Source organism: Schistocerca nitens, chromosome 9 (genome assembly GCF_023898315.1).
Source record: "Schistocerca nitens isolate TAMUIC-IGC-003100 chromosome 9, iqSchNite1.1, whole genome shotgun sequence".
NCBI lineage: Eukaryota > Metazoa > Arthropoda > Insecta > Orthoptera > Acrididae > Schistocerca > Schistocerca nitens.
Genome location: NC_064622.1, coordinates 423,823,620 through 423,850,460, shown reverse-complemented (window position 1 = coordinate 423,850,460; position 26,841 = coordinate 423,823,620). Strand labels below are relative to the sequence as shown.

At 37.9% G+C, this 26,841-nt stretch overlaps 1 protein-coding gene across 4 annotated transcripts in view; it reads left to right on the top strand.

Annotated features, from left to right (window-relative positions):
* Positions 1-244: 244 nt before the first annotated feature.
* The window catches only part of LOC126204418 (connector enhancer of kinase suppressor of ras 2), a 136,817-nt gene continuing 110,220 nt past the window's right edge, over positions 245-26,841 (top strand). Inside the window, exons 1-6 of one of the 4 annotated variants that reach the window (XM_049938804.1) lie at positions 245-727; positions 836-999; positions 1,365-1,543; positions 14,574-14,820; positions 20,886-21,014; positions 23,295-23,527. In XM_049938804.1, coding sequence (XP_049794761.1) covers positions 670-727; positions 836-999; positions 1,365-1,543; positions 14,574-14,820; positions 20,886-21,014; positions 23,295-23,527 — 1,010 coding nt within the window. In that variant the 5' untranslated portion in view covers positions 245-669. The remainder of the gene's footprint in view (positions 728-835; positions 1,000-1,364; positions 1,544-14,573; positions 14,821-20,885; positions 21,015-23,294; positions 23,528-26,841) is intronic. The other 3 variants (XM_049938802.1, XM_049938801.1, XM_049938803.1) reach the window with 3 other exon arrangements.

Here is a 26,841-nt window from a genome sequence, read left to right as displayed (position 1 = left end):
AAGGTCAAAAAACTTTTGTTTCCAGGCACGCACTTTACTGCTAAATTAAGACGCCCACATGTGAAATATAAATGAAATATAGTGTCATCTACATCGTGTATTTAGAATTAAAAATACTGATTTTGGCGCCATATCTTCTAGTATTCAAAGTTCACCGCCATACCACTAGGAGCGCTGCTGTCATTCTGTTTCCTTAGCGTTGTACTACTTATGTTTTGATGTTCTGTGTCGTAGTGTCATACTCCGTCAGAATGAGCAGATCTTTGGTCTGCATCTTACTTATTATAGAGTTTATTTCAGTCAGAATGAAAATAAATTGTATTTAATGTCATAAAGACCTTTTGCATTGTGCAGGTTGCTGTTTTATTTGAAAATTAATATCTTTGATGGGTTACGCCTATCATTGATTGGTGCTGTTTCGCTTTCATCAGAGGTGCAAGTGTATTGTGGATTTGGAGTATGGGAGTAAATACGTTTTATGTGGGTGTTGATGAGGATAGCACGTACCCTCTTAACGATATTGAAGTGCAACGACAGCGAAAGTAAAGGAAGTGAAATGTTTGTACTGCGATTTAGGCTATACTTGTTGTTAGGTAGCTTTCACGGTAGGTGCCTATGTGCTGCAGAAAATCACAAAAAAATACAAATTGATAGGAATGGTTTCGTGAGATGGCATACGTCAACGTAGCGGAATGGAAACCTGAGCAAGTAACAGAATGGTTGAAAGGTGTGTAAAAACTTGAATTATTAGTAAAATTTAAATTTGTGTGTAAACAACAGGTGTGTGTTTATGGTTCCACTGTGATCAGTAAATCTTTATTATTGGTGATCGTAGGACTCGACAACGCAGTGTTACCATATATCCATTCCTTTTTGAACAATGAAGTCAGCGGGCAGCAGCTATTGAACCTGAGACCTGACGATCTTGATCACTTGGGTGTATACAAACTTGGTCACCAGGAACTTATTTTGGAAGCTGTCGAACATTTAAGAGATTTTGTAAGTGCAGGGTTGAATTGCTTATTAAATATTAAAGCGGTTTAGTTATTGTATTGTAATATTTGATGTAAACCTCTTCAAATAGTGCGATTAGTAACACTATAACAGAGATCTTCATTATTAGAAGCTCTTCACTGCTGCTGTATTCAGTCACTTAATGAAATTTATAGTGTGTAGATCGCATTCAGTAAAGTAAATAATGTGCAAACCATCATATGAATCTTGTGTGTTCAGTTATTATCCTCTCTTTCAACACTAATGAAAGGATATATATATTTGTCTCTGGGTTGTTTTTTTCCTTATTTGGTGTAAGATACTGAGTAATAGCTCATTGAAACAGCACTGTCATTTAATATTTTTTGTAGCACTATGAACTGGACAGAGAAAACTTGCAGTTGCTTGCACTGCGTTTGTCCTGCTCCGCTAACAGCCTATACAAGGAACTATTGCAGAATACTGTCTCACTTCCAGTCAGTACTCAGACACTGGCGGATGTAGCCAATGTAATTAGTGCTGTGAAGCCACTTGTTTGCTGGCTTGACAGGTATGTTTGATTTTACATTCATTTTATTATTTTCAAAGGTGGTTAGAGCTATGTGTATTTATGGTAATTTTGATTCTAAATGTAAATAATAAGAATCTTACCTGTTGCTCCTCATTGTTTATGTTCTTTCTTTCTTTACCTTATGTCTATATTTTTGGACTGGTGTTCCTGAAGACTTGATGCATTTTGCCTTCCTGTTTTTGTCATCATATTTCTTTAACTTCTGAAAATCAACATTATGCTTCCAAAGAGTTAAAAATTGTACTGACTATCTCAAGTTGCTTCAGAATGTTTGTAGTTCCAACATTAGTGAATGTAGTAGTTTTCTCTGTTTAAGGTACCACTGAATTTGTTTTTCTTTAAGGTATTAAAATAGTGCATACCACTTGAAACATCACTTTAGTGGGATAAGGTTAAATGAAATGTACAGTATAGCAGAAAGAAAGAGCAATTTCTGTAGGGAACACACAAATGACTTGTAAGTTTAATTGCTTATCCATACATTTTTGTTTCTTACAGTTTTTTTCCTTACCAACCTGACACCTGCCCTGTCCCCCCTCCTGTCCTGTGGCATAAGTCAAGTAAAACTGGCACCTCTCTCTGAACACAAGCAGACTAAAGTCTAGATCAGTGCCAGTTGCAGCCACTGTGGAGCTTACGTACAGCTCATAGGTTGGCAACATATCAGTTTTGTGTAACCAACATGAGGTGAGAACATGGACAATGTATTTCTAGCTGTGAAATTGAAACCATGGTCTTGTTTGCTTTTTATAAATCATCCTTCTTGGCAATCCTCCCATGATTTGATTAAAAAAACATTGATCCTACTATCTCCTCCCACGAATTAATTGTTTAATTAAAAACATTGATCCACCTATCTCCTCCCTTGAGTTAATTAAAAAAATTGATCCCCGTACTCTTTGTGCTTGTGCAGATCGATTCGTAGCAACATAGAACAGAGAAATATTTCATTGTTTTTCGAGTACATCATGGGTCGGGACTTGTCCTTGCATTATGTTTATAATCTCGTTTACAGCAATGTTTCAGCTTCCCTTCTGAATATATTCAAAGCACATCATCTGTTTGTTGCTCACTCATTGGCTGACACCCTTTTGTTCCCATCATACTTCATGGCATGTGCTGTCAACATTCCTGTGCAAAACATGTAAGTACCCCACTGGACCTGTTTAGACATTCACCACACAGGCCACCTCATACATAAATTCGATCTCCAGTGAGAAGAGCCATTATTGTACGCTGCAGATATGAAAAGGCAAACATGGTATCTGGGGATTTGCTTTCTATTTTGGTTGACAGCATTGGAGGTATAAAGCGTATTGTAAAATTTCTTGTAAAATCTACCCACATACTAAACAACCCACTAGCAGTGCAAGGCAGAGGATGCTTCATACCACCAGTAGCAACTAACTCCCTGGCCTATTACTCTCATGAATATGCTATGAGGAAAGAGGATTTTTACAGTGCCTCTTTACAGGCTTAATATAGGTCTAGAGAGGTTCATTCCATGTAAAGACCCTCTGTACACAAAAACTGAAACAGTGCAACATAAATGTAATAGAAACTTCTTACAGCAAAAGATCCCTTCTGACAATTAAACAACTTATTTTTTTTAAAATACTGCAGTATTTTATTTCTATAGATATTTCAGTTTCATCGTTGTAGAACTGTCCAGTAAAGGGAAATCGTTGCTTGAGGGTTGACTACCCTGATCACCTGCTTTTTTTGTTTCTCTATTGCTGCCATTTGCCACAGTAGCTGTTCAGATGTTGTAGAATTTTATGTGAAATGTTGAAGCAAATCAACTGAGCTTTTCCATGTGTAATGTATCAAAATAAGCCTTAATGATCCTTTGTCACACAGCCAACACAAAACATGATTTTGTTTATATTATAGCAAAAGTAATGAAATTATCAGTTTGAAAGCTTCTGAAATTGAGGTTGTGTGAATGGGTTGCACTTTTCTAGAACAATTTTTCTTTATAGCTTGATTCTTTTGTGCCTAAAATTGTGTTGGGTGTGTGACACTGCTTTACCGCATCATATTAACTTTTCCTATTCAGTGATACTACGCAAACTAAAAAATTACATAGTTATTTGCTTTTGAGGTGTCTAAACTATGTCTCAGTTTAAGAAAGTCGTCTGCTGAGAGAGCACATGTGTTTGGCAAAAAACTTGAACAGGATCCAGTGAAGTATGCAGAATATCAATCGAAAGAGCGTGAAAGGTTTTAATTTCGAAGGATGAAAGAAAACAAGCACTTCAAACTGATAGAAAGGAGTTAAAACTCATGTGTTAGCAAGATTGGGTAAGGCAGAAGCAGCAGAGAAAAAGCTGAAATCATTAGACAAGACAGACGAAGCATCTCCACTAAAGGATTCATATAACAGTAGCAGATCATTAGGGAAAGCAGTTGCTAAGGTGAAGAGAAGTTGCCAAACAGCTCAAGGAAACTTTGAAAAGAACTGTGTGGCGAATGGTGAAATCGTATCGAGATATTACTTGCCTTATGAATTCTAGAAATGTGCAAAACAGAATTTAAAAAGGTGTAACACAACTGCACAGGAAATTAAAGCATCATTGTCATTTCAGGACGGACACTGGGAAAATCTACAACAATTCAATCCCTTCGTAAAGTTCATTATGTGACAACATGTAGTAAATAAGGAGTGTTGAAAGTATCTGTAACCTCTGAACAAGAGGAATCTTGAACAGAATGAACACCTCAATGTCAACCAGTATGGATTCCGAAACCGTGAATCATGTAGAACCCAACTTGCACTTTTCTCACATGATGTACTGAAAGCTTTGGATCAATGCAATTGTATCAGTGCACTATTTCTTAGTTTCCGAAAAGCATTTGACTCAGTACCACATCTACGCGTATTGTCAAAAGTACGCTCACATGGGGTAGCAAGTGAAATTTGCGACTGGATAGGAATGGCACAGCATGTTAACTTGCATGGAGGGTCATTGCCTGATGTAGAAGTAACTTCAGGTTGCCCCAGGAAGTGTGTCAGGACACTTACCGTTGATGCTGTATGTTAATGACCTTGCAGACAATATTAATTGTGGCATGGGGCTTTTTGCAGATGATGCAATTATCTGTAATGAAGTAATATCTGAAAGAAGCTGCATAAATATTAAGTCCGATCTTGATAAGAATTCAAAGTTGTGCGAAGATTGGCAACTTGCTCTCAATGTTAAGAAATATAAAATTGTGCACTTCACAAAATGAAAAACTGTAGATCCTATGGCTATACTATCAATGAGTTATTGTTGGAATCACCAGCTCAAACAAATATCTGCGTATGACAATGTAGGGATATGAAATATAATGATCTCATAGGCTCAGTCGTGGGTGAAGCAGTTGGTGGACTGGTTTATTGGTAGGATACTGGGGAAGTGCAATTGGTCTACAAAGGACACTGCTTACAAATCACTTGAGCAACCAGTTCTAGAATATTGCTCAAGTGTGTGGAACCCACACATTGAGTTATACAGGGAAGTGCAACTCAATTGGTAACAGGTTTGCTTAACTTGTCAGTTGCTGAGATACTAAAGGAACTGAACTGGAAAACTCGTGAAGCTAGATGTATACTATTCCAGGATAGTCTATTAACAAAGTTTTTAGAACTGGCTATAAATGATGACTGTAGGAATGTACAAAAGTCCCCTACTTATCACTACATAGGGATCGTGAAGACAAGATTACAATAATTACTGCAGGCACCGAGGCATTCAAACATTTGTTCTTCCCATACTCCATATGTGAAAGGAACAAGAAGAAACTGTAATAACTGGTACAGTGGGATGTACCCTGTGCCATGCAACTAACCGTGGTTTGCAGAGTATAGATGTAGAGTCAGTGACAGTTTAGTTGTATCCGCATGGAGGGGAAGAAGAAATGAAGGAAAAGTCCTCATCCAACAAAGATACAGTAACATTAAGCCAGGAGATTTTGTACTAGTGCTAGGAGGAAGCAGGACTATTTTGCAGAAGTGAAGGAATATGAGGAAGAATCTAACCAAGTCTTACTCAATGATGTGCATTCCAATGGGGAGTGTTGTTTTTGCTCATTAAATGAAGACAAGTAGAGGGAAGACATATCAGTAATTGTGAAGACAGTACAACATTGCTGTGAGCACCCTATACATACCACCACCATGATCTATTCTGTTGTCTCACGAGAAATTAATTTACAATAAAACAGTGTTTCAGTGAAACTTATGAGCCAAGAGAATGGAATTTTAACAAAATATCTACATGTCTGGATAAGAAATGTTCCCATTCGTGACACAGACAACAAAAATTTCAATTTGGTTCTATTATCTGTATTTATCTTAGCTAACTGGATCAAACTTGTTGCCTGACTTACTTAAGATGCAGTCTATTGTAATGTAAGAAATTAAAAGTTTTACCAAGTAAGGCATGATGCTTTTTTAAATGTATTTGTTTTCAAAATGTCATGCATGCAACCATGGAATGACACAGTACACACACTTCCAAACCCCCCTTATTTCTGTGAAGGTCCCACCATTAGTTTGTTTTCTCTTTTTTAATAATGCTTTCATGTTGTTGGTAACAGCTTTCGAGGCTCAGCTGTCCACCATATTGATGATTTCAACATCAGCTGTCCTTTGGCTCAATATGTTAAGGCATTGTGTCATGTACTTCAGGTGTTGGAAACTGTTCTCTCTGCTAATGATTCCAGTTAAGCTATCTTAGCACACCAGACACATTAATAAATGCTGTATTTACCACATTAAGAGTTTATCAGCACATTTCTGAATTCTCTCAACAACTTCAGTGAGGCTGACTGCAGTCTAATAATGGGCTTCACCAACAGATCATTGCTGTGTTCATCTTTTCCATCCTAGATTTCAGATGGTCACTCCATCTCGTACCACATCATAGTATCAGTCCCAAATAACCAAAATAGTTACAGACTTCAGAATACCCTCACTGGTGGTAAAATTTAATGTTATTTGGTTCATTCTCCAACCTCCTTCCCAAATTTATGAGAATTCCACGTTAGGGTTTTTTTTTTTTTTTTTTTTTTTTTTTTTTTTTTTTTTTTTTTTTTTTTTCTCCCCATGCTTATATGCTAGGGTGTAATATCGGAATCCCTTCCTTGAAACCTTGTTTGGGATGATAGACTGATTTTCAGCATAGCCCAAAGTTCAGATTGGATCTGAAGGTGACAATTTGGTGCCATTGAATGTGACTGAATGTTTACATTTTCACTGTGTTTGACTCACTGTGCTTCTCACTATAAAAATTAAAATGGCAGTGCAGTTCAAAGAACCATATTACATAAACATGGACAAGTGGCCAGTAAGTGCTTTGATTCATATTATATACATATATTGTACATATACCACAAAAATGCAAGGGAGGTCCATGAAGTAACTTGTACCCTAATGAAAGCATGGAAATGTGCCCTTAATCAAAAAGTGACAATAAATCTGGAGATACATTGACTTTTGTATCTGCGTATGTTGTGCAGACATATCTGTTGTTATTACATACATGTAGCAGAGTTCAGATATGACAACATACAAGGGTGAGTCAAATGAAAACCTTAAATATTTTTTAAAATATTATTTATTTATATGTTATTCAACATAATCTCCCTCACACTCAATGCAAGTCCTCCAGCACTTACAAAGTGCATAAATTCCATTAGAAAAAATTTCCTTTGGTAGTCTGCGCAACCACTCATGCACCACGTGGTGTACCTCTTCATCAGAACGGAACTTCTTTCCTCCCATTGCATCTTTGAGTGGTCCAAACATATGGAAATCACTTGGGGCAAAGTCTTGGTGAGTATGGTGGATGAGGAAGACACTCAAAATGCAGGTCTGTGATTGTTGCAACTGTTGTATGGGCAGTGTGGGGCCTTGCATTGTCATGCTGCAAAAGGACACCTGCTGACAGCAATCCACGTCGCTTTTATTTGATTGCAGGCAGCAGATGATTTTTTAGGAGACCTGTGTATGATGCACTGGTGACAGTGATCCCTCTAGGCATGTAATGCTCCAAAATGACACCTTTTTCGTCCCCCAAAAGAGAGTCAGCATAACCTTCTCTGCTGATGGTTCGGTTCGAAACTTCTTTGGTTTTGGTGATGAGAAATGGTACCATTCCTTGCTCGCTCTCTTCGTTTCCTTTTGGTGGAAGTGAACCCAGGTTTCGTCCCCAGTGACGGTTCTTGCAAGGAAGCCATCACCTTCTCGTTCAAAGCGCCAAAGAAGTTGTTCACAAACATCAACACGTCATTCTCTCATTTCAGGAGTCAGCTGCCGTGGCACCCATCTTGCAGACACTTTGTGAAACTAGAGCACATCATTCACAATGTGGTGTGCTGACCCATGACTAATCTGTAAACATGCTGCAATGTCATTCAGTGTCACTCGGTGGTTTTCCTCCGGTTCCTGTGAGATCACCGAAGTTAAACGCTGTCGGGTGTGGTCGGCACTTGGATGGGTGAGCATCCAGGCTGCCATGCGCTGTTGCCATTTTTCGGGGTGCACTCAGTCTTGTGATGCCAATTGAGGAGCTACTCGACAGAATAGTAGCGGCTTCGGTCAAGAATACCATCATAACGCTTCGGGAGAGCGGTGTGCTGACCCCACGCCCCTCCTATCCACATCGAGGAGCATCTTCCACTGAAGTCACACCATTTGCGAACTTCCTACTCCATTCGTAGACTTGCTGCTGTGACAGACATGCATCACCGTACTGAACGTTTGTCGATGAATTTCAATAGGCTTCACACCTTCACTACGCAAAACCCGAATAACAGAACACTGTTGTTCTTCCCTGGTGCAAGTCGCAAGTGGGGCAGCCATCTTTATACTGATAATGCAACGGTATATGTGCATCTGCACTATTCTGCCACCTACAGGCCATTCTGCACTCTGCTTGTTGCATGCTTACCAATTTACAGGATAACGGCGCGAAATTTCGCTTTGTTATTACAAATTTAAGGTTTTTATTTACCTCACCCTCTTAGCACCCCAGGAGAGCCAGAAGGTATTTAGTGGACACAGTACAGGAAAGTATTGTTGAGATTTAGCTTATCTTTCTGTTTTGGTTTCCATTTTTGAAATTTGTAACATACACTTTTTAGAGATTTTGCTGTAAGTGATTAGCCGTAAAATAAAGGAAAGCCACTCACCTACAGCAGATCAATGTGTGGAACATAGAAACACATAGCAGAAACCAGCATCCACAATAGCTTTTGAACAATGACTCTTTTTCTAGCAAAAGCGCACGCGCGCGCGCGCGCACACACACACACACACACACACACACACACACACACACACACACACACACACACCTGGGGCCACGGCAAGACTGAATAAACTAAGCTTTGTGAAGTTGCATACCCTTATAATAGCCTGCAACTTCTTCGTGTGTTTATTGTCTTTGAGAAGGAGTGCCCTAATCAGCTGTCCATAACACATTAGGTTTCTCCAGTGACAACTACAGTGCAATGTTGTATAACAGTTAGCACACTGGACTCACATTTGGGAGGGCTGTGGATCAAATCCATACCCAACCTTTCATATTAAGGTGTTATGTGGTGTCCATCATGCCTGTGTGTGTTTCTGTTTATTTTTTTGTTTGTTTGTTTGTTTGTTTGTTTGTTCGTTCATTTTCATTCATCTCAGTGCAGCACTTTCACCCTATGTCCTCAATTATTTCAGTATCTTCCTGCCTTGTACAGGTTTTACCCTTTACAGCTCCCTGTAGTACCATGAAGCTTATTCTCTGATGCTTATACATATGTTCTTAATCCTGTTCCTTTTTATTTTCAGTGTTTCCCATGTGTTCCTTTCTTCATTGATTCTGTGGGAAACCTCCCCATTCCTTTATCTTACCAGTCCAATAATTTTCAACTTTCTTTTGTGACCCCATATGTTAAATGCTTAAATTCCCTTCTGTTTCAGTTTTCCCGCTGCCCATGATTCACTGCCATACAATGTTGTGCTCCAAATGTACATTCCCAGTAATTTCCTCCTCAAATTAAGGCATATATTTGACACCAGTAGACTTCCAATGCTAGGAACACACACTGTGCCTGTGTTTGTCTGTTTTTGTTTTCTGATTCCTTCGTCTGTCATAGGTTTCTTTTGCATCCAAAGTAGCAGAATTCTTTAACTTCATTTACTTTGTGACAGTTCATTTTGACATTAAGTTTCTAGTTAGTCACATTTATGTTAATCCTCATTACTATTGTCCTTTGGCAGTTTACTCTCAGTCCGTACTTTGCACTCATAAGACTGTTCATCCCATTCAACAGATTCTATATTCTTCTTCACTTTCATTGAGGATAGCAAAGTCGTCAGTGAATCTTATCATCGATATTCTTTCACCCTGTATTTTTATCCCACTCTTGAAACTTTCTTTTATTTGCATAATTGCTTCTTCTGTGTATAGATTGGACAATAGGGATGGAAGACTACATCCCTGTCTTACACCCTATTTAATCTTTCTGCTCTTTCCTCTGCATAATCATCTTGAAAATTCGGGACCTTTGTTTTGATTTCTTTTTGGATGAATGTGTCTCCACAGGTTCTATTTGATGTGGATCCCCTCTGAAATATCTGATATCCCATTTACATTACTTGGCCCAAAACTGCTTGGTAGTATGCAGGTTGCACCCAAAATAACTGCCCAGCACATTTTAGTGTGTTGAACAATTGACCTCACATTAGAACATATTTTTCAACCATATACCATCATGTGAAGAAAAACAAGCCACTCAGAGTATACACACACTTGTATCTCAAATTTTCTGTTGTCTTTTCCTGTTGTCCTGTTTTTTTGCAACTTCTGCCAATGAATGTCTGGTTTGCTACATGTCAGTGAATGTAATTTAAGATGCTCTTCAATCCTGCAAGAATTTACAACAGTCTGTTTGTTACTTCCAGGCAGGTTGATGTCAGATAAAATTTTTCGTGACATTGGAATTCAAGATTAATGATAGGAAAATTACATGTCCTCAAAAAATTCCAACATTAAACCTGTAGCAAGTGGAAGCGTAGCTACTCTGTACACATATAAAGAAAGCTGTGTTTGTGTTACCAACGTAAACCAGTATGAGCAAAATCACAGTGTAATCTTAGTTTAATTAATTATATGAGCTCAATCACTGTTTTAATTAAATAATAACAAAAAACTTTCTTTATATCACTTTATTGCCACATACAAGTGTTACCACACAGTATGAAGCACTCTAAGTATTAAACTGTGCTGTTGCATCAGATCCCAGCCAACCACTTGCGTGATTACTAATTATGTTGTAGGCACATTGTGCTGCTAGCTCATAACTAGGTCATTTTCTTACACGAATAATCAGTTTTTCTCACCTATGTCACTGTTTTATATTACTGACGCTCACATGAACATATGACAGCACAACTTATCACTGTGTGGCTGAAGGAATAGATATAGGCTCACAATTGTAAAACGGCAAGAAACAGTACGAGACAATATTCTATGTGGTTGGCACACTTTATACAGAGGCTCAAGGGTAACGATTAAATCTTAATTGAAAAAAAGATACACAACTTTTTGGATTTTACACATAGCTATGAAAATACACATAGTCACTCCTAACAACATTGTAAGTAGTGTCTAGTGAATGCTTATTGCCAGAAATTTGGAATCCACTGCATATTGGAAAAAACTGGGCATGTACACAGTCTGAAGTAACTTTTTACAAATTTCTGCGGAACTGATACATTGTGTTGACATGCTCTGCCTGCTAATGAATGACCAGCAATTCAAAATGACATATGTGAAGAAAACATCTAAATTGCTTTCTTGAACATTTCATTGTCTGCTAGCATTACCTCATCAGTTACTATCTTATTAACTCTAGACAACAGTTGTTTATCACCACTGCCACAGTAGGTAACAGATTTTCCCGTTACTTAACGTTGGTGTTGTGTTAAACTGATAAGATTTATAAGTTGTACTGTGTGTAGGATATTTGATTCATATTTAGATGAAATAGGTTTAAAGTTCTTTTCCATTCATTCTACCAGGTTTCCCAAGATTTTCCTAGAATGGTGGCATGAGCCCATGAAAAAAAGTCTTGAATGATTTCCTGCGCCATCTTGTCCAATAGAAGCTTGTGCTTTCACTGATATTGATAAGATAATAAACTCAAAATTACCTTACAACCAGGCTGTTGATTTCTTAATGTGTATTATGAACCACAGTGCTGTTGACATGGTTTCTTAAAAAACTTGAGCAACTTGGCTCACTAATTACAGCATTGGACTCACCTCTGGAAGAAACAGGCTTTAGATGTCTGTCTAGCCATCCAGATGTGCACTGTTTGTAGGGTCCATAAATCACATAAAGAATATCACTGATATTGATAAGATAATAAACTCAAAATTACCTTACAACCAGGCTGTTGATTTCTTAATGTGTATTATGAACCACAGTGCTGTTGACATGGTTTCTTAAAAAACTTGAGCAACTTGGCTCACTAATTACAGCATTGGACTCACCTCTGGAAGAAACAGGCTTTAGATGTCTGTCTAGCCATCCAGATGTGCACTGTTTGTAGGGTCCATAAATCACATAAAGAATATGGCAAGGTTGTTCCATTGTCCTGCCTCATCCTTCTCCAATCTGACCATTAGCTCATCTGTAATGACCTTGATGTCAACAGGTGTTAAGTCGAAAAAATGTCAGGAACCAATCAGGAATTGAGCCTCTGGCCCTTGGGCATCTGACATTTATCCATGGAGCTACCAAGGGAAAACATCAAAAGTAACATCAGCACATCAATATTCCTCAAGTGTGTATTCGCTTAACTTGGGTTTTGAACACTTACAGTAAGGATACAATTTATCTTCAGGCACCAGTATGCTGTTTATTTCAGATAGCTTGAGAGAAGAGAGGGAACATTGAATTGGAACAGGTACTGGTGATTTAGATTATTGTCTTGGCTACTGATACAAAATCAACAGTCTTTTATTAAATTCCCTTAACAGTTGTGTAGCCTGTGTCTAAAAAAAAAAATTGCTCTAAGTTACTCAAGAAAAACTACTTGGCCCTCCATGCCCATAAATTAAAAGAGGAATTGCTCTAATGAAAATCATAACGAATAATTTCCATAACCTGCTTAGGCAAGTAGTCCCATTCCAAGACAAGTTTTGTTCATGTAGGTAAGAAAACAAGTCCTGTATAAGTAAGTAATTACAGTATATCAGATTCAAGTAAATGGCTCAGCGAGTAACATAAATTAAAACTGAGTGTATGAAGTAAGCAGTAGTCACCAAAAAGTCACACGTTTCATTAACACACCTCATGCATCTTGAGCTTAGTATTTGAACTTAAGAAATAAATCAACTGTACACCATGTTCTTCCTCTTCTCTTTGGATATTAGGTTCCAAGGGCGTGATGCTATCTGAAACCCATGAAGAGTTCTGTGCAGTCTGCTCGAATGCTCAGTCGGCTACGAAGTAGCAACACAGTAGCAGGAAGTCAAAAGAGCATCTCCTAATGGCTGTGATACAAATTGGCAAGTCTGCAGAACCCTCATTAGGCATCAAAATAGCGCCAGAAAAGTCGCATTAATTTTTCGTTGTTGGTGTATGTATAAGAATAAGAGTTTTTTGACTGGAAATTCAAATAGTGCTGTACCTATACCATTGTAAGCTATGTTTTTCCATATGCATTGTAACACTAACACCATTGATATAACCTCTTAGTCAACTAAAATCCTGATGTATTGGCCATGTCAGTTGCTTTTTTAAGAAAAGTGAGTAGTAGTTTACACATAATTTCTAATCTAGCTTTTGTTATTGCTTTGACAACTTATCTCCTGTACAAAATACATTTGTACAGAGACTCCTATTTCTTGTGGTCCACTTCTCATTCCTAACCTTTGTAATGATGAGTCAGCCATTGGACAACAGAACTAACACTATGTTTAAGGGTCTAAACAATATCTTTAACACACTGAATTTTCACTGTCAGTGAATACTTCTGCCAAGGTCAACAGGCCTGATCTTACTGGCAATCCAGCCAGATATTCTCTACCTTTTATTTCAGGCACTATATCAGAACATTGGTCAGTCATTACCAATTTCAGGTAAGCATTGGCCATCTTAAGATTCTGAAGTGTGTAAAACATCATTTAATACATTAACCCTTTTCTCCACAGACAGACTGCTGTTTTCTCCTAATCCTGTTCTTGCTAGCTTGAGTTCTACCACTGTCCTTGTTGAGGCAGGTGCTATTGATAGAACATCACTGTACAACAATATTCCAAATGTAAATGGCTTGTATGCTCTGGAGAAAGCCCAAGCAGTTGTTTGGATTAATATTTATTTCACTTTTGAGATCAGAAGAATAGCCTTGGGAATCAAAATGGCTCTCTACTTTGACAGCCTCTTCAACAGGTTACGTGAAAGAGAATTTCTTGGGCCTTCAGAACTGGTATGGATAAAGTTCATATGAGACGCTTTTGCTGTCTGTATTCTTTTTCAGACTCAATACATTTGCTATATTTTGTTTTACTCTTTTTACAGATAGTTTTTTACTGTGAATACCCTTGTAGGTCATGAACTTTAAATTATCTTTCTCCAAATTCCATAATATTTTTGTCAGTGTTAATATCCATGCGTATGATTATCTCCTCCTCCCTTTACTTTAGAAAAAATCCACCAGCAAGCAGCAGTAGCTTCCCTTTCACAGTAATCAGTCCCCTCACTTTAACTCTTGGGCTTTAGGGTAAACATCTGTCCTGATGCAAGCTCTTTCAGTAACCCATAGCTTAAAAAGTATGTTTCTATTTATTTGAATTTTTAAATATGTCTTGTTATTTTATTGTGCTTTGTGTCACAATGTCTTATTTGTGTCATAGTAAACTGAAGTGCATTATATATCTTTGTGTGTGTATCAGTGAAACACCATTTTACTTTCACTGCTACAGTGTTAACATGGAATGTTAAGGAGGACTATTTCATTACAGGTCACCATTTACAGGACAGCTTGAGTATCATGAACGCAAGGTTTCATTGCTACGACTAAGTTTAAAGATAGCTACATGTGCCCATCTTGATCGGTTTGCTGAAAGACCTATAGAAGAGATTCGCTCTTCATGTCAGGAACTAGGAAAATTGGCAGATGGGATAATACAAGATATTGTGGATCCATTAGTTCTTCAACCAGCATCACTTGACCTTGCCACCCTGAGGAAAAGGCCTGGTGATGACCTTGTGAGTATTAGAAAGTATAGAAAAAAATGTGTGCTACCTGTAAACTCTACTATAGTGATCATCTCTCCAGCTCTGAAGCAGCAGAATTTGGAAGCTATTGGGCCATAGTATTTTGTCTCTGGCCTTGGCAGTCAAACAATATTGTATGCATTAACTTTGTTGTAGTTATTTGTGCATTTGTTGCTTTTGAGAACTGATATGTATTTTGTAGCAATAAGAATTATTATTTAGCATGCCAATAAGTCACTTTCCACTTTGGTGACATGAAACGTCTACTATTTATTACCTGCGCGTATCATTTCCACTTTCTTAGATGGTCATTGCAGATAACAGGGTTTGCAGCTGCACTATGTGAAAAAGACAAAGCATGCCCCTCCTGCACAGCACCTTTCCCTGCTAACTTACATTACATCCACTCATTGCTGCCAGTTGTAGCAAAAATACAAATTCACTGTATTGATTGTTACTTAACTTTACTTCAGCAGTGTCCCAATGGAGCCAACATCATTATTTGATCAATCTGATGTGCCTCATTTTGCATTACACTCAAATTTAGATCCTGAACTTGTAATTGATTAACCCATTCCCAAGACAAAAAACTCATAACAGTGGCATATTTACTTTTTTATGGCTTTTGTATGACCCCATTCAACAGTCCATGTGGCAAATCTGAAAAAAAATATATTAAAATTATACAAAGTAGACAGTTTCAGTGACCTAGTTTCATAATTGGCTACTCATGAACTGGTTTTATTCTGTCAATGTAATTTCCTTCTTGTGTTAGCTGTCTACATATAATTACTATTAGCACTGTTATAAAAATTTAACTAATGGCACACTTCCATATGTTGCTCATTGCCAGGTCTCAGCCTTTCATATTTTGCTCATGTGTATCCTGTCAGTTGTAATTCATTCTGCATTAGTTTGATTCCCATTCCTGCCACTGTGTGACATTCTAAATATTTTTCCAAATAGTGTTGCGAATATTTAATGTATCATTGATGTAACCATTGTTTACTTACTATTATTGTTTAGCCATAAAGTTTTGGGAAAAGTCATGCAAGCAACTACTTTTCTAAAAAATTATCTTCATGTCTTGTCTAGATATAATGCGCACTAGTGCATCCTCTTAAACCACTTAATAAAGTGTCCTTGATATACTGCTATGGGAAGGCTGTTCAGGAGGTGAAGTCAGTTCCATTAACTTGTGGTACCAAAGAGAGATGCGGATAGTTGCTTTTTTAAAAAAAATGGTAAAAAGATATCATATCAATCCATACAGACAGATACACAGCTACAGCTATTTTTGTTTTAAAGTTTTGAAAACAAAAAAAAAAAAAAGTAGAGGCATACTCCAACGCTCCAATAACAGGAGTACAGTGAGTATGGTGGTAGCTACAACATTTTCTGAAAACAAAACCCATTTTCTTCGATAGCAGCTACTGATGGTCCTCTAGATATACATGTATCGTAAAGAGCATTTTAAAGAGCATTTTGGATCCCATGAATAATTTTAAAAAAAATTGTTACTGTGGAATGAGAAGAATCCCAAGATGCAAAATGGGACTTGCTGTGACCGCTTTAACCCATTTTAAAAATGTAAATATCAGTTGTTCAGATGCTATCCTATTTCTAGTGTAAGAATATGTTCATGAAATTGCTATTCAAACTAACCTTGTTTCCAGTTATCCTCGCCCTCAGGATGTTTGAAGAAATACCTGAACATTGTGATATTATGTTTCTGTGTAGGATTAATCATGCTCACAATATTTTAATACAGTGAGCACTTTGGTAAAAGCTGAGATCAATAGTAAACTTGTGCCACTACAACTGACACATGAACTTAAATTTACGTTAATTTTATATGTGCCTCTGAAGTATGTTTTTGTTATTGATGCTGCTGTCACCACTACCACTACTGTCCCTGCTGTTACTAACAAGGGGAGGATGTGGGACAGGGCCCATTGATTTGGCTCAAACTATGAGAGTGGAAGCAGACAGTAACCTGTTTCAAGTTCCTTGTGTATCTCACCATATGCCATAGGAAAAGATAAAATGAGCTCTCAAATTTTTCAGGTAGTTAGTGAGGGAATTTTGAACAATCAATTTCAAGTCAGTGGTGTGGCGCAGTGGTTTAGCACATTGTCAGCTTGCTGGCCTGGGTGTAGTTCCCACTGTTACCATGAATTATTATTATTCCTCATGATGTTAAATTATTAATTATAAAATTTAAATTTATTTTAACACTTAATTTATATATGTAAAATTAATATGTTCTATGTAGTTATGACTGATTAAATTAATTAATATATTTAAAAAATTAATTTACATAATTTGGTGGAGTTTTGAATGAATAAAATTTCTGAAAATTCTGGCAATTAATTATCTGCTTTTTATTTATTATTAGAAGTTACATTACATTTTGTAGAGTGATAATTGTCAGAGAAACACTTAAAACATAAATATCATTCACGCTATGCACGTTTTATGACAATGTTTTGCGCAAGAACATTATTTGAATTATGCCTTAGGGGAAAGCATAGTTCATTCTGGTTTTTAAATTAAGATTTTCTTCTGTCATTTTTGATGCATACTGAATTACTGGGGTGAAAACAGGAGCACTGAATTGATGCTGCATGATTGAATGTATTTTAACTGCATGATAATTCTTGTTTCCGTTGTAGCAGTTCAGGAACACTTTGTAGTCTATTAATTAACAATGTAAGAAAAAGATAGATTGCTACTTCCTATCTTTTTGTTGCATGGTCGACGTTCCCACCTGGAATTTCCATTGTTTGATTTATTTTTTAATGAGATTTTTGACTTAACGATAGAAACATACATCACAGGGTTGAGGAGGAGGAGTACATTTGGGTGGAATTATCTTCACAGTACACATTAGTTTGCCTTCCTCATTGATGAATGTCTCATCATACAATGTCAGATCTGCTTGGTCACCTCAAAAACCCATCAACAGAAGGAATTTGTTGTTAGCAACATATGGTTTTAATGTTGTTTCCAAAAATTTTACATAAAGCTCTTTTATTAGTTGCCCTGACTTGGAGCATGTAATGACAACATTCTTATATCCTTCTTATTTCTTGATGGTACTGGCAACTCAAGGACCAAATTTATTGGCAGGCTCTTGCATACATAAAAAAATACACATAGGAACAATTTCCCTGAAGCAGTTCAGCTTTACTGAGCTGTATAAGAGTGGGTGGTTTTGGACAGATTGGGCTTTTTGTCAAAACAATCTTTGCCAATTGTCCTGTTATATGTTGATTCACACTGGCATCCATTCGATACACTGTTAATTATATAATCAGGGTTGAAGTTAGACATTATGTGTCTCATATGTATACCAATGTAATCTGCTTCTTCCAGCGTTTCTTCCATGTTGCAGTTTTGTTGACAGTTGGTGATATTTCACTGTCTTCTTGAATGTTGATATACGAAGCTTTTTATCCAGGTATCATTAGCAATAAACTGAAATTTTTCTGACAAATATGGAATGTGATCACCATTAAGTTAAATAGGATTGCATAGAGTAAAAGTGTGTGTGCGTGTGTGTGTGTGTGTGTGTGTGTGAGAGAGAGAGAGAGAGAGAGAGAGAGAGAGAGAGAGAGGGGGGGGGGGGGGGGTTAGTTTCGATACTTTCACCAATCACTTCACTGGTAGAAAATTCTTGTTGGGTTTCCGTTTCCCAATAAAATAAGAAGAGTCCCCCCAAGAAAATCGTGCATACATTTGGTGAGACGCTGTTCACTACTGTAGAGACCAGCACAGAATGTCTGGGAACTATTGAAATCACAATCTGTCAGAAATGTACTATTTAAGCAATTCCTTTTTAACTGTATTAATTAGTGAAATTAAAGTTGATATAAATAAACTACATATATTTACTTTGCATATACAAATCAAACTGTATAAATACGTTCAGATTTTATAATTAACAGTTTAACATTGTGAGGAATAAAATAAAATTAAGGAAAAAATAAAATAAAGATGCTGTAACTTACCAAACGAAAGCATTGGTTTGTTGATAGGAGACAATAAAAAACACACAAACACACACACAAATTTCGAGCTTTCACAACCCAAGATTGCTTCATCAGCAAAGAGGGAAGGAGAGGGAAAGACAAAAGGATTTGGGTTTTAAGGGAGAGGGTAAGGAGTCATTCCAATCCCGGGAGTGGAAAGACGTACCTTAGGGGGCAAAAAGGACAGGTATACACTTGCGCGCGCGCGCGCGCGCGCACACACACACACACACTCACACATATGCAGACACAGGCAGACATGTAAATGCAAAGAGGTTGGGTAGAGATGTCAGTCGAGGCGGAAGTACAGAGGCAAAGATGTTGTTGAATGACAGGTGAGGTACGAGGGGTGGCAACTTGAAATTAGCAGAGGTTGAGGCCTGGTGGGTAACGGGAGGAGAGAATATATTGAAGGGCAAGTTCCCATCTCCGAAGTTCTGATAGGTTGGTGTCAGTGGGAAGTATTCAGATAACCCGGACGGTGTAACACTGTGCCAAGATGTGCTGGCCATGCACCAAGGCATGTTTAGCTACAGGGTGATCCTCATTCCCAACAACACTGTCTGCCCGTTCATGTGAATGGACAGTTTGTTGCTGGTCATTCCCACATAGAATGCTTCACAGTGTAGGCATGTCAGTTGGTAAATCACGTGGGTGCTTTCACATGTGGCTCTGCCTTTGATCATGTTCACCTTCTTGGTTACAGGACTGGAGTAGGTGGTGGTGGTGGGAGGGTGCATGGGACAGGTTTTACACCGGGGGCGGTTACAAGGATAGGAGCCATGGCTCCTATCAGAACTCCGGAGATGGGAACTTGCCCTTCAATATATTCTCTCTTCCCTTTACCCACCAGGCCTCAACCTCCACTAATTTTAAGTTGCCGCCCCTCGTACATCACCAGTCATTCAACATCTTTGCCTCTCTACTTCCACCTCAACTGACATCTCTGCCCAACCTCTTTGCATTTACATATGTCTGCCTGTGTCTGTATATGTGCAGATGGATGTGTGTGTGTGTGTGTGTGTGTGTGTGTGTGTGTGTGTGTGTGCGCACGCGCGCGCACAAGTGTACACCTGTCCTATTTTCCCCCTAAGTCAAGTCTTTCCGCTCCCGGAATTGGAATGACTCCTTACCGTCTCCCTTAAAACCCACATCCTTTCGTCTTTCCCTCTCCTTCCCTCTTTCCTGATGAAGCAACCTTAGGTTGTGAAAACTCGAAATTTGTGTGCGTGTGTGTGTGTGTGTGTGTGTGTGTGTGTGTGTGTGTGTGTGTGTGTGTGTTTGTGTGTTTTTTACTGTGTCCTATCAACATACCAACGCTTTCGTTTTATATATAATGGTAGATAGGTGGCAGCAGGAATCGAACTTGAACCAGCAAATTGACGATGCACCACACTACTGATTTGGTGACTATTCCCCAAAAATCCTTGCACTCTATTCGAAAAACTTTTGAGAGCATTTTACGTTTACTATGGCCTACTCAGGTGACATATTCTGAGAACTTGAAAAAGGGGCATCTACCTGCTTATACACACACACATTTTGAGGCAAATCGGGGAGCCCAGTACCAAGGTGTTCCCTTGTAACTTGAGGATAAGTTTTCAGCGTGTAAATGAAGGCTGAATGCTCTCGTTGGGATAAATGCTGTTATACAAAGTTGATGTAATCACCTACTGTATTGTTATTGTAGAAGTTCGCAATTGTACGACATTGATAGCTCGTTCCAATTTTCATCACAGCATCTGAGGATGTCTGGCAGGTGCCATCGTGTCATACTTATAGAAAACAACTAGTTGCTGCACTGCTGATGATTAGCATCATCTCTTTGTGGATATGTAAAATTTTAATTAGTACAATTGATATGAATCTTTTTCTTTCATGTTTTTATGTGAATAATGCTCTCTCTCTCTCTCTCTCTCTCTCTCTCTCTCTCTCTCTCTCTGCCTCTGCTACTGTTGTATATGTGTATGGTGAGAACTGTTTAATTTATTACTGGACTTGGAGAGCTTATTTTCTTTTCAGGGCTTTTTCCTGGTGCCTTCTTTTCATGGTATTCATCAAATAGGCGAGATTAAATTTAGCTCACCTGCACATCAATGTGGAAAGATTGAGGAAGGTGATGAAGTAGTTCAGGTCAACTATCAGACTGTGGTGAGTTGTGATTAGCTTATGTGAACACTTCTTCCACGTTCCACTTTTGTGTTACACATGACAGTTGTTGGATTACAAAGTTATTTTAAAGAAAACATTTTAATAGTCTGAATGTGTGTTGAAGACTAAATTCACTTTTAGCTCTACAAAAGTAATTTTTGCCTCATGAGTTTGTTTTCAAATTGTGTTACAGAAATAACACAAGATATTTTTTATGATTCCATGTTCCATATATACTGTAGAAATCCTGTGTCTTATATGTAGTACATTCTAATTACATTTGTTCGCATAGTGTGGTGTATGAAGACTGTATCTTATTCAATGCGCCACTATGCTTTAGAGAACCTAACAACTTTTATGACATACATTTGATTTTTGGTGCAGTATGGATAATTTCCTCCAACACCCCTCCCTTGTCCTCTACCCAGCCCCTCTTTTTCACACTCGTATTGTAATGCCGTTCATTCTGTGCAATCAATTACACATTTATGAAGGAAAGGTTGCTAACTTATTTTATTACATTCTAAAACAAGATAAAATGTCATTACCAGTTCCCTGACTCCATTTGTGTCAAAGAAAATTAAGTGAAAGTAGATCTTAGTTCCTCAAATCATGTTTTCTTATTAATATGATGTTTGGTCCAATGGGTCTCTGCAATTTCATTTCAGTGCTTATCAGCAACTGGCAGATGATATCATTTTATTGTCTTCATTGATAGTCCCAATAATATCTTGTTCTTAGGTCATTTTTGTTTGCTTTGATAATGTAGTGGATGTATATAATGCCTTTTTTTATAATTATAATAGAGACTAAGAAATAAAATCCAATTATTATTGGCAAATCTATTTCATTAAGATATTTTGCAGCTTTTTGAAGAAATATTTAATGCTAACCATTCCAGTATAGACATGGAAAGTAATGATGTTGAGGTTGACATTCAAAGATCACAATTGACAACTTCCTAAGAAACAGATGAAGACTTTGCAGACAATGAATGTTCAATAATGCTTTACTTCACAAAGAAATAGTTTCTAGAAGTATCATATACTACAAAATATTATGTTGTGAATTTTTTATTTTTTGTAATTTTTACTTTTTATATTATATTTTGTATCTCAGTGAATGATGGTAATGAGACAACATTTAACAAACTTGTGGCCTTTGAACCATGAATAGTAGTAAACTAAACTAAAGTGATGTTTTTAATTTATGTGTCTTTTGTCTCATTACCAACCTAATGTTCCAAATTGATACATGACATTCAACATTAAAAAAAAAAATAAAACATATTAATGAAGATACTGGGTAATTCTGTGATAACTTTATGCAGTTTCAGGGATGATGAAATCCGCCGAAGCAATATGGTGAAGGCCATTTAATTTTTATGTTTGGATCTTCATTTTTGTGTGGTGTTTTTTTTTTCCATTCCTTTTTCCACGTGCCTTGTTTAGATGTCTCCTCTTCTTTCCATTGGGACTGACATATAGTCGTTCCCCTTGTCTCTGTGTCTGCTTTCTATAGTTTTGACTTAGGCGCGTATGACCTCAGTTGTTTTTTGGCCCTACAATGTTAGTACAGTAGTACCAGTTCATGTATTACACTGTCAGAGATACCAAAAAGATTGCCATTTATAACTTTAGACTCATTTGTTTGCGGACCCGGATACCGTACTTCAATTTGATACTTTTACTCTTTTCCTATCATTCCTGAAAGTTCGTAAGACCACCACGCAATAACCTGCCTCCGTGACTGAGGTTGCTAACGCATGCTTGTGCAGTGGCCCTCAACCTGAGGTAGAACCATTTTGAATCCCGGCAGTGGAAAAAATTTTCGCTGCCAATATTTGGCCGGCAAGTGAGAGGAGAGGTGGTGACGTAAAGTTTCTGATACCAGACTTCACACCATTGTCCTGGTTTAAATACCAAAACTCTCCACATTGTCTCATGAAGTGCGTCTGACACTGTTGATGGTGATCCATCACTCAGATGGGGTCATTAAGCTCGGCAGCCCCCTTGATGCTATTTGTGAGTAGTATGCTATGTGTGGGTACTGGGCTTCACGCTCTCTCTTCTCTCATCATCATAATCACCATAAACATTCAACACAAACACATTACACTACACTCGATGCCTCCTCCCCCCTCCCCCCCCCCCTCACTAAGTGCCTGAAACCAATTAAGAAATTAAATTTATTTTATGCAACTGGTTGTTGATTCATTTGATATGTACAACCACAGATGCTCAAGGTGGATAAAATGCCATATTTTATTTCTATAACTAGGTAGGGTGGCAAGCAAAAAAAGTCATGATACTGTTCGAAGAGAGCCCTACAGATGTATTTTTGACTCTGAAGAAGCGCCCTCGGCATACAAAAGTATATGGGCAAATTTATATGAAGCCTTACAGATTGCCAAGTAAAAAACGTGCTGCACCATATTCTCGCTGGAATGATAATTTGCCATCACCGAGACCTGAGCTGCTTACAATTCCAGATTTTGAAATGCCATTGCCGAGGTAAGTGTCTATTTTTCCTTTGTACTACTTAACATGTTATTTCCTCACAGAACACAATTTTATGAAAACCACAAATTAGAGATATTTTAAATTTGACAAATTATTTGTGAATTCTGCCTTTTGTATGTTTCCAGTGTCTCAAAAGTATGTTTTGATGAATAAATTTGTGATGGGTGGCATCACTGGATGCAACAAAGAACTCCTCTGTGAGAAAGGAAATATTATAGAATATTATTGATGTTTTTCATAGATTGCCCAATGAAAATGTGCTATAATGTTGTGCAGCATTTAATCTAGTTTAAAATGTTGGGTGGTTGCTACTGGTAGTTGCTCTACTATGTTGCAAACTGTTCTTAAAGTACCTTTTTTTAAAATAGATTATCTCATATAAGTGTAGGGTACTGCCCTCTGTGTTTAGTGAGCAATAACCACAAGAATTATTCTGAATTTTTCAGTTCTAGTCTCCTCTTGTTTTGAACTCATTTTCGTTTATAAACAACCGTGAAAACTAAAGAACCCCAGAGACGTGAGGGTATTATTAATACTGCCTGCAGATGGCACAGTGTGTTACAGGCAAAACACTGTTTCTCAGGTAGCATAATATATCTCAAAAGATTTTGATATTCTCAGTAATGTTGCAAGACCTCTCAAACTAATCTACATATCATCAATATTTTTGCTGATCTGGAAATATTGAGCAATAATATTGACCATCTAGAGGAATTGAAGGGGGTAAATAATAAGTGCAGTTGGAGGCATTAACTTGGTGGGAGTGCCAGTGGAGGGGGGGGGGTAGTGTAGAGTGAGTGAAGGACGTACGAGATTGGTCTCAAATAGAGAGAGATAAGATGGAGGAATATTAAGGAATATAAGCTCACCAGATCAAATGTTAGTAACCCTTAAAAGAGCACAATTGCTTTGGAGCACTAAAGGTATTACTCTGGATACGGGCTGGTGCAGTAAGTGTAGGCTACCTGCCAGTTGGCCGTATGATGCACATTCTGCGTATTCTTGACCCATGTGGTCACCTGTGCGTGTAGTCATTCAGCTAGGGCACTAATGATCATGACAGCTTCAACACGGGTACCTGACTGTGCATCAGCAGTTTGCCCATGTAACATCCCAGCACCTGAGACATTTTATTTAATATCTGTTTAGGAAGCCGATCCGCTTAAGGGGTTCAGTGAACTCTCTTTTGTTTTAATGATAAATTTTGAAATATGGCTATGTGCCACTTTCCACCTGCGAGAGAGATACATTTACTCTTTGGACTGTAGCTGATCCATGGATAGCAAAAAGCAGAAATAGATGACACCTTCTGTTGTATCCTAAGATTGTGATGCAGATTCACCAGCAAACATCACAAACCAAAGGTCCTGAAGAAGCCTTGCACATACATTTACTCTTGGAAATGCACAGTTTATAAAATGTAACATGTTTAAATACCTTTTCAACACTGTATTATACCCTTGAGGAAAATTACAGTCTCTTCTCTTCAATACTTTTGACACATTTGTCACAATAGCAAAGTAAAATAAAATTGGTTTTAATGGTGGACAACAATGGCTTACAACTCTGTTCAAGATTTGCACATGTCGATACTCGATCTCGTACCATAACAGTGTGTGTCACCCATCTCTGCTTCTTGCTGTAGATTTAGCTCTCTAAGGAGCAACGCTAATAACATCACTGTTGAGCACCCGTAGGCACGGAACACGCATCCAAGGAGTAACTACAGTCCAAAGAGCAAATGCATCTCCCTCACAGGTGGAATGTGGTACATTTCAGAATTTATTGTTAAAACATTAGATAGTTCATTGAACCAACATCTGATTGGGTTCCTAAACAGATATCAAATAAAACATTGTACGCTAGTGCACTCTTGGAAGCTGCGATACACGGTCCTGCCGAGAGCTACCTGTACAGGAAAACTCATGTTAGAACAGCGCTGGGTTGGGGTATTGCTGATAGAGATCAACATGTTAAATCCACATATACACCATAATATACCATGTGTTACCACAGTGATTATAATTATTGATACTATGGCCTCTGCCATTTCATTTTAACATAGCAAATATATGTGATGGGCACACAGATACATATGTGTTACGAATACGGAAGTGAACTAGAGAGATTCTGCACAGTCTGGATAATGTTTCATGAAACCATTATGTCGCTACACATTATTATGTACCAAATGCAGTTCAACTGAATTTAATAATGTATAAATAACTGAATAACTAAACGACAGTTAACAAAATAAAATAATAATAAACTTAAGCAATCTAGACATGTGCAGGACATGTAACTCATATCTCTCATTACTGACACATTTAGGTGACAAAAGTCACAGTATAACTACTAATATTGTTTCGGACCTCCTTTTGCCTGGCATAGTGCAACAGCTTCATATGCCATGGACTCAACAAATCGTTGGAAATCCCCTACAGAAATATGGAGCCAGGCCGCCTCTATAGCCATTCATTATTGCAAAAGTGTTGGCAGTGCATGATGTTGTGCCCGAATTGACCTCTCAGTTATGTCTCGTAAATGTTCAATGGGATTCATATCGGGCAATCATTCACTTTATTTGTCCAGTATGTTCTTCAAACCAAGCGTGAAGAATTGTGGCCGGTGATATGGCACATTATTATCCATAAAAATTGAATCATTGTTTAGGAACATGAAGTTCATGAATGGTTGCAAATGGTCTCCACGTAGCTGAATATAACCATTTCCAGTCAATGATCAGTTGAGTTGGACCAGAGAACCCAGTCCGTTCCATTACACAAAGCCCACACCATTATGGAGTCACCACCAGCTTGCACAGTGCCTTGTTGACAACGTGGGTCCATGGTTTTGTGGGATCTGCACCACACTCGAACCCTACCATCAGCTCTTACCAACTGAAATAGGGACTCGTCTGACCAGGCCATGGATATTGTCACGAGCCCAGGAGAGGCACTGTAGGCGATACCGTGCTGTTAGCAAAGGCACACATATCGGTCATCTGCTGCCATAGCCCATTAACGTCACATTTTGCCACACTGTCCTAATGGATATGTATGTCCCACATTGATTTCTGCACTTATTTCACACAGTATTACCTGTCTGTTGGTAATGATAACTCTATGCAAATGCCACTGCTCTCAGTCGTCGTGTGAAGGCCGTTGACCACTGCGTTGTCAGTGGTGAGAGATAATGCCTGAAATTTGATATTCTTGGCTCCCTCTTGACACTGTGGATCTCAAAATATTGAATGCCATAATTTCCAAAATGAAATCTCCCATGCATGTGGCTCCAATTACCAT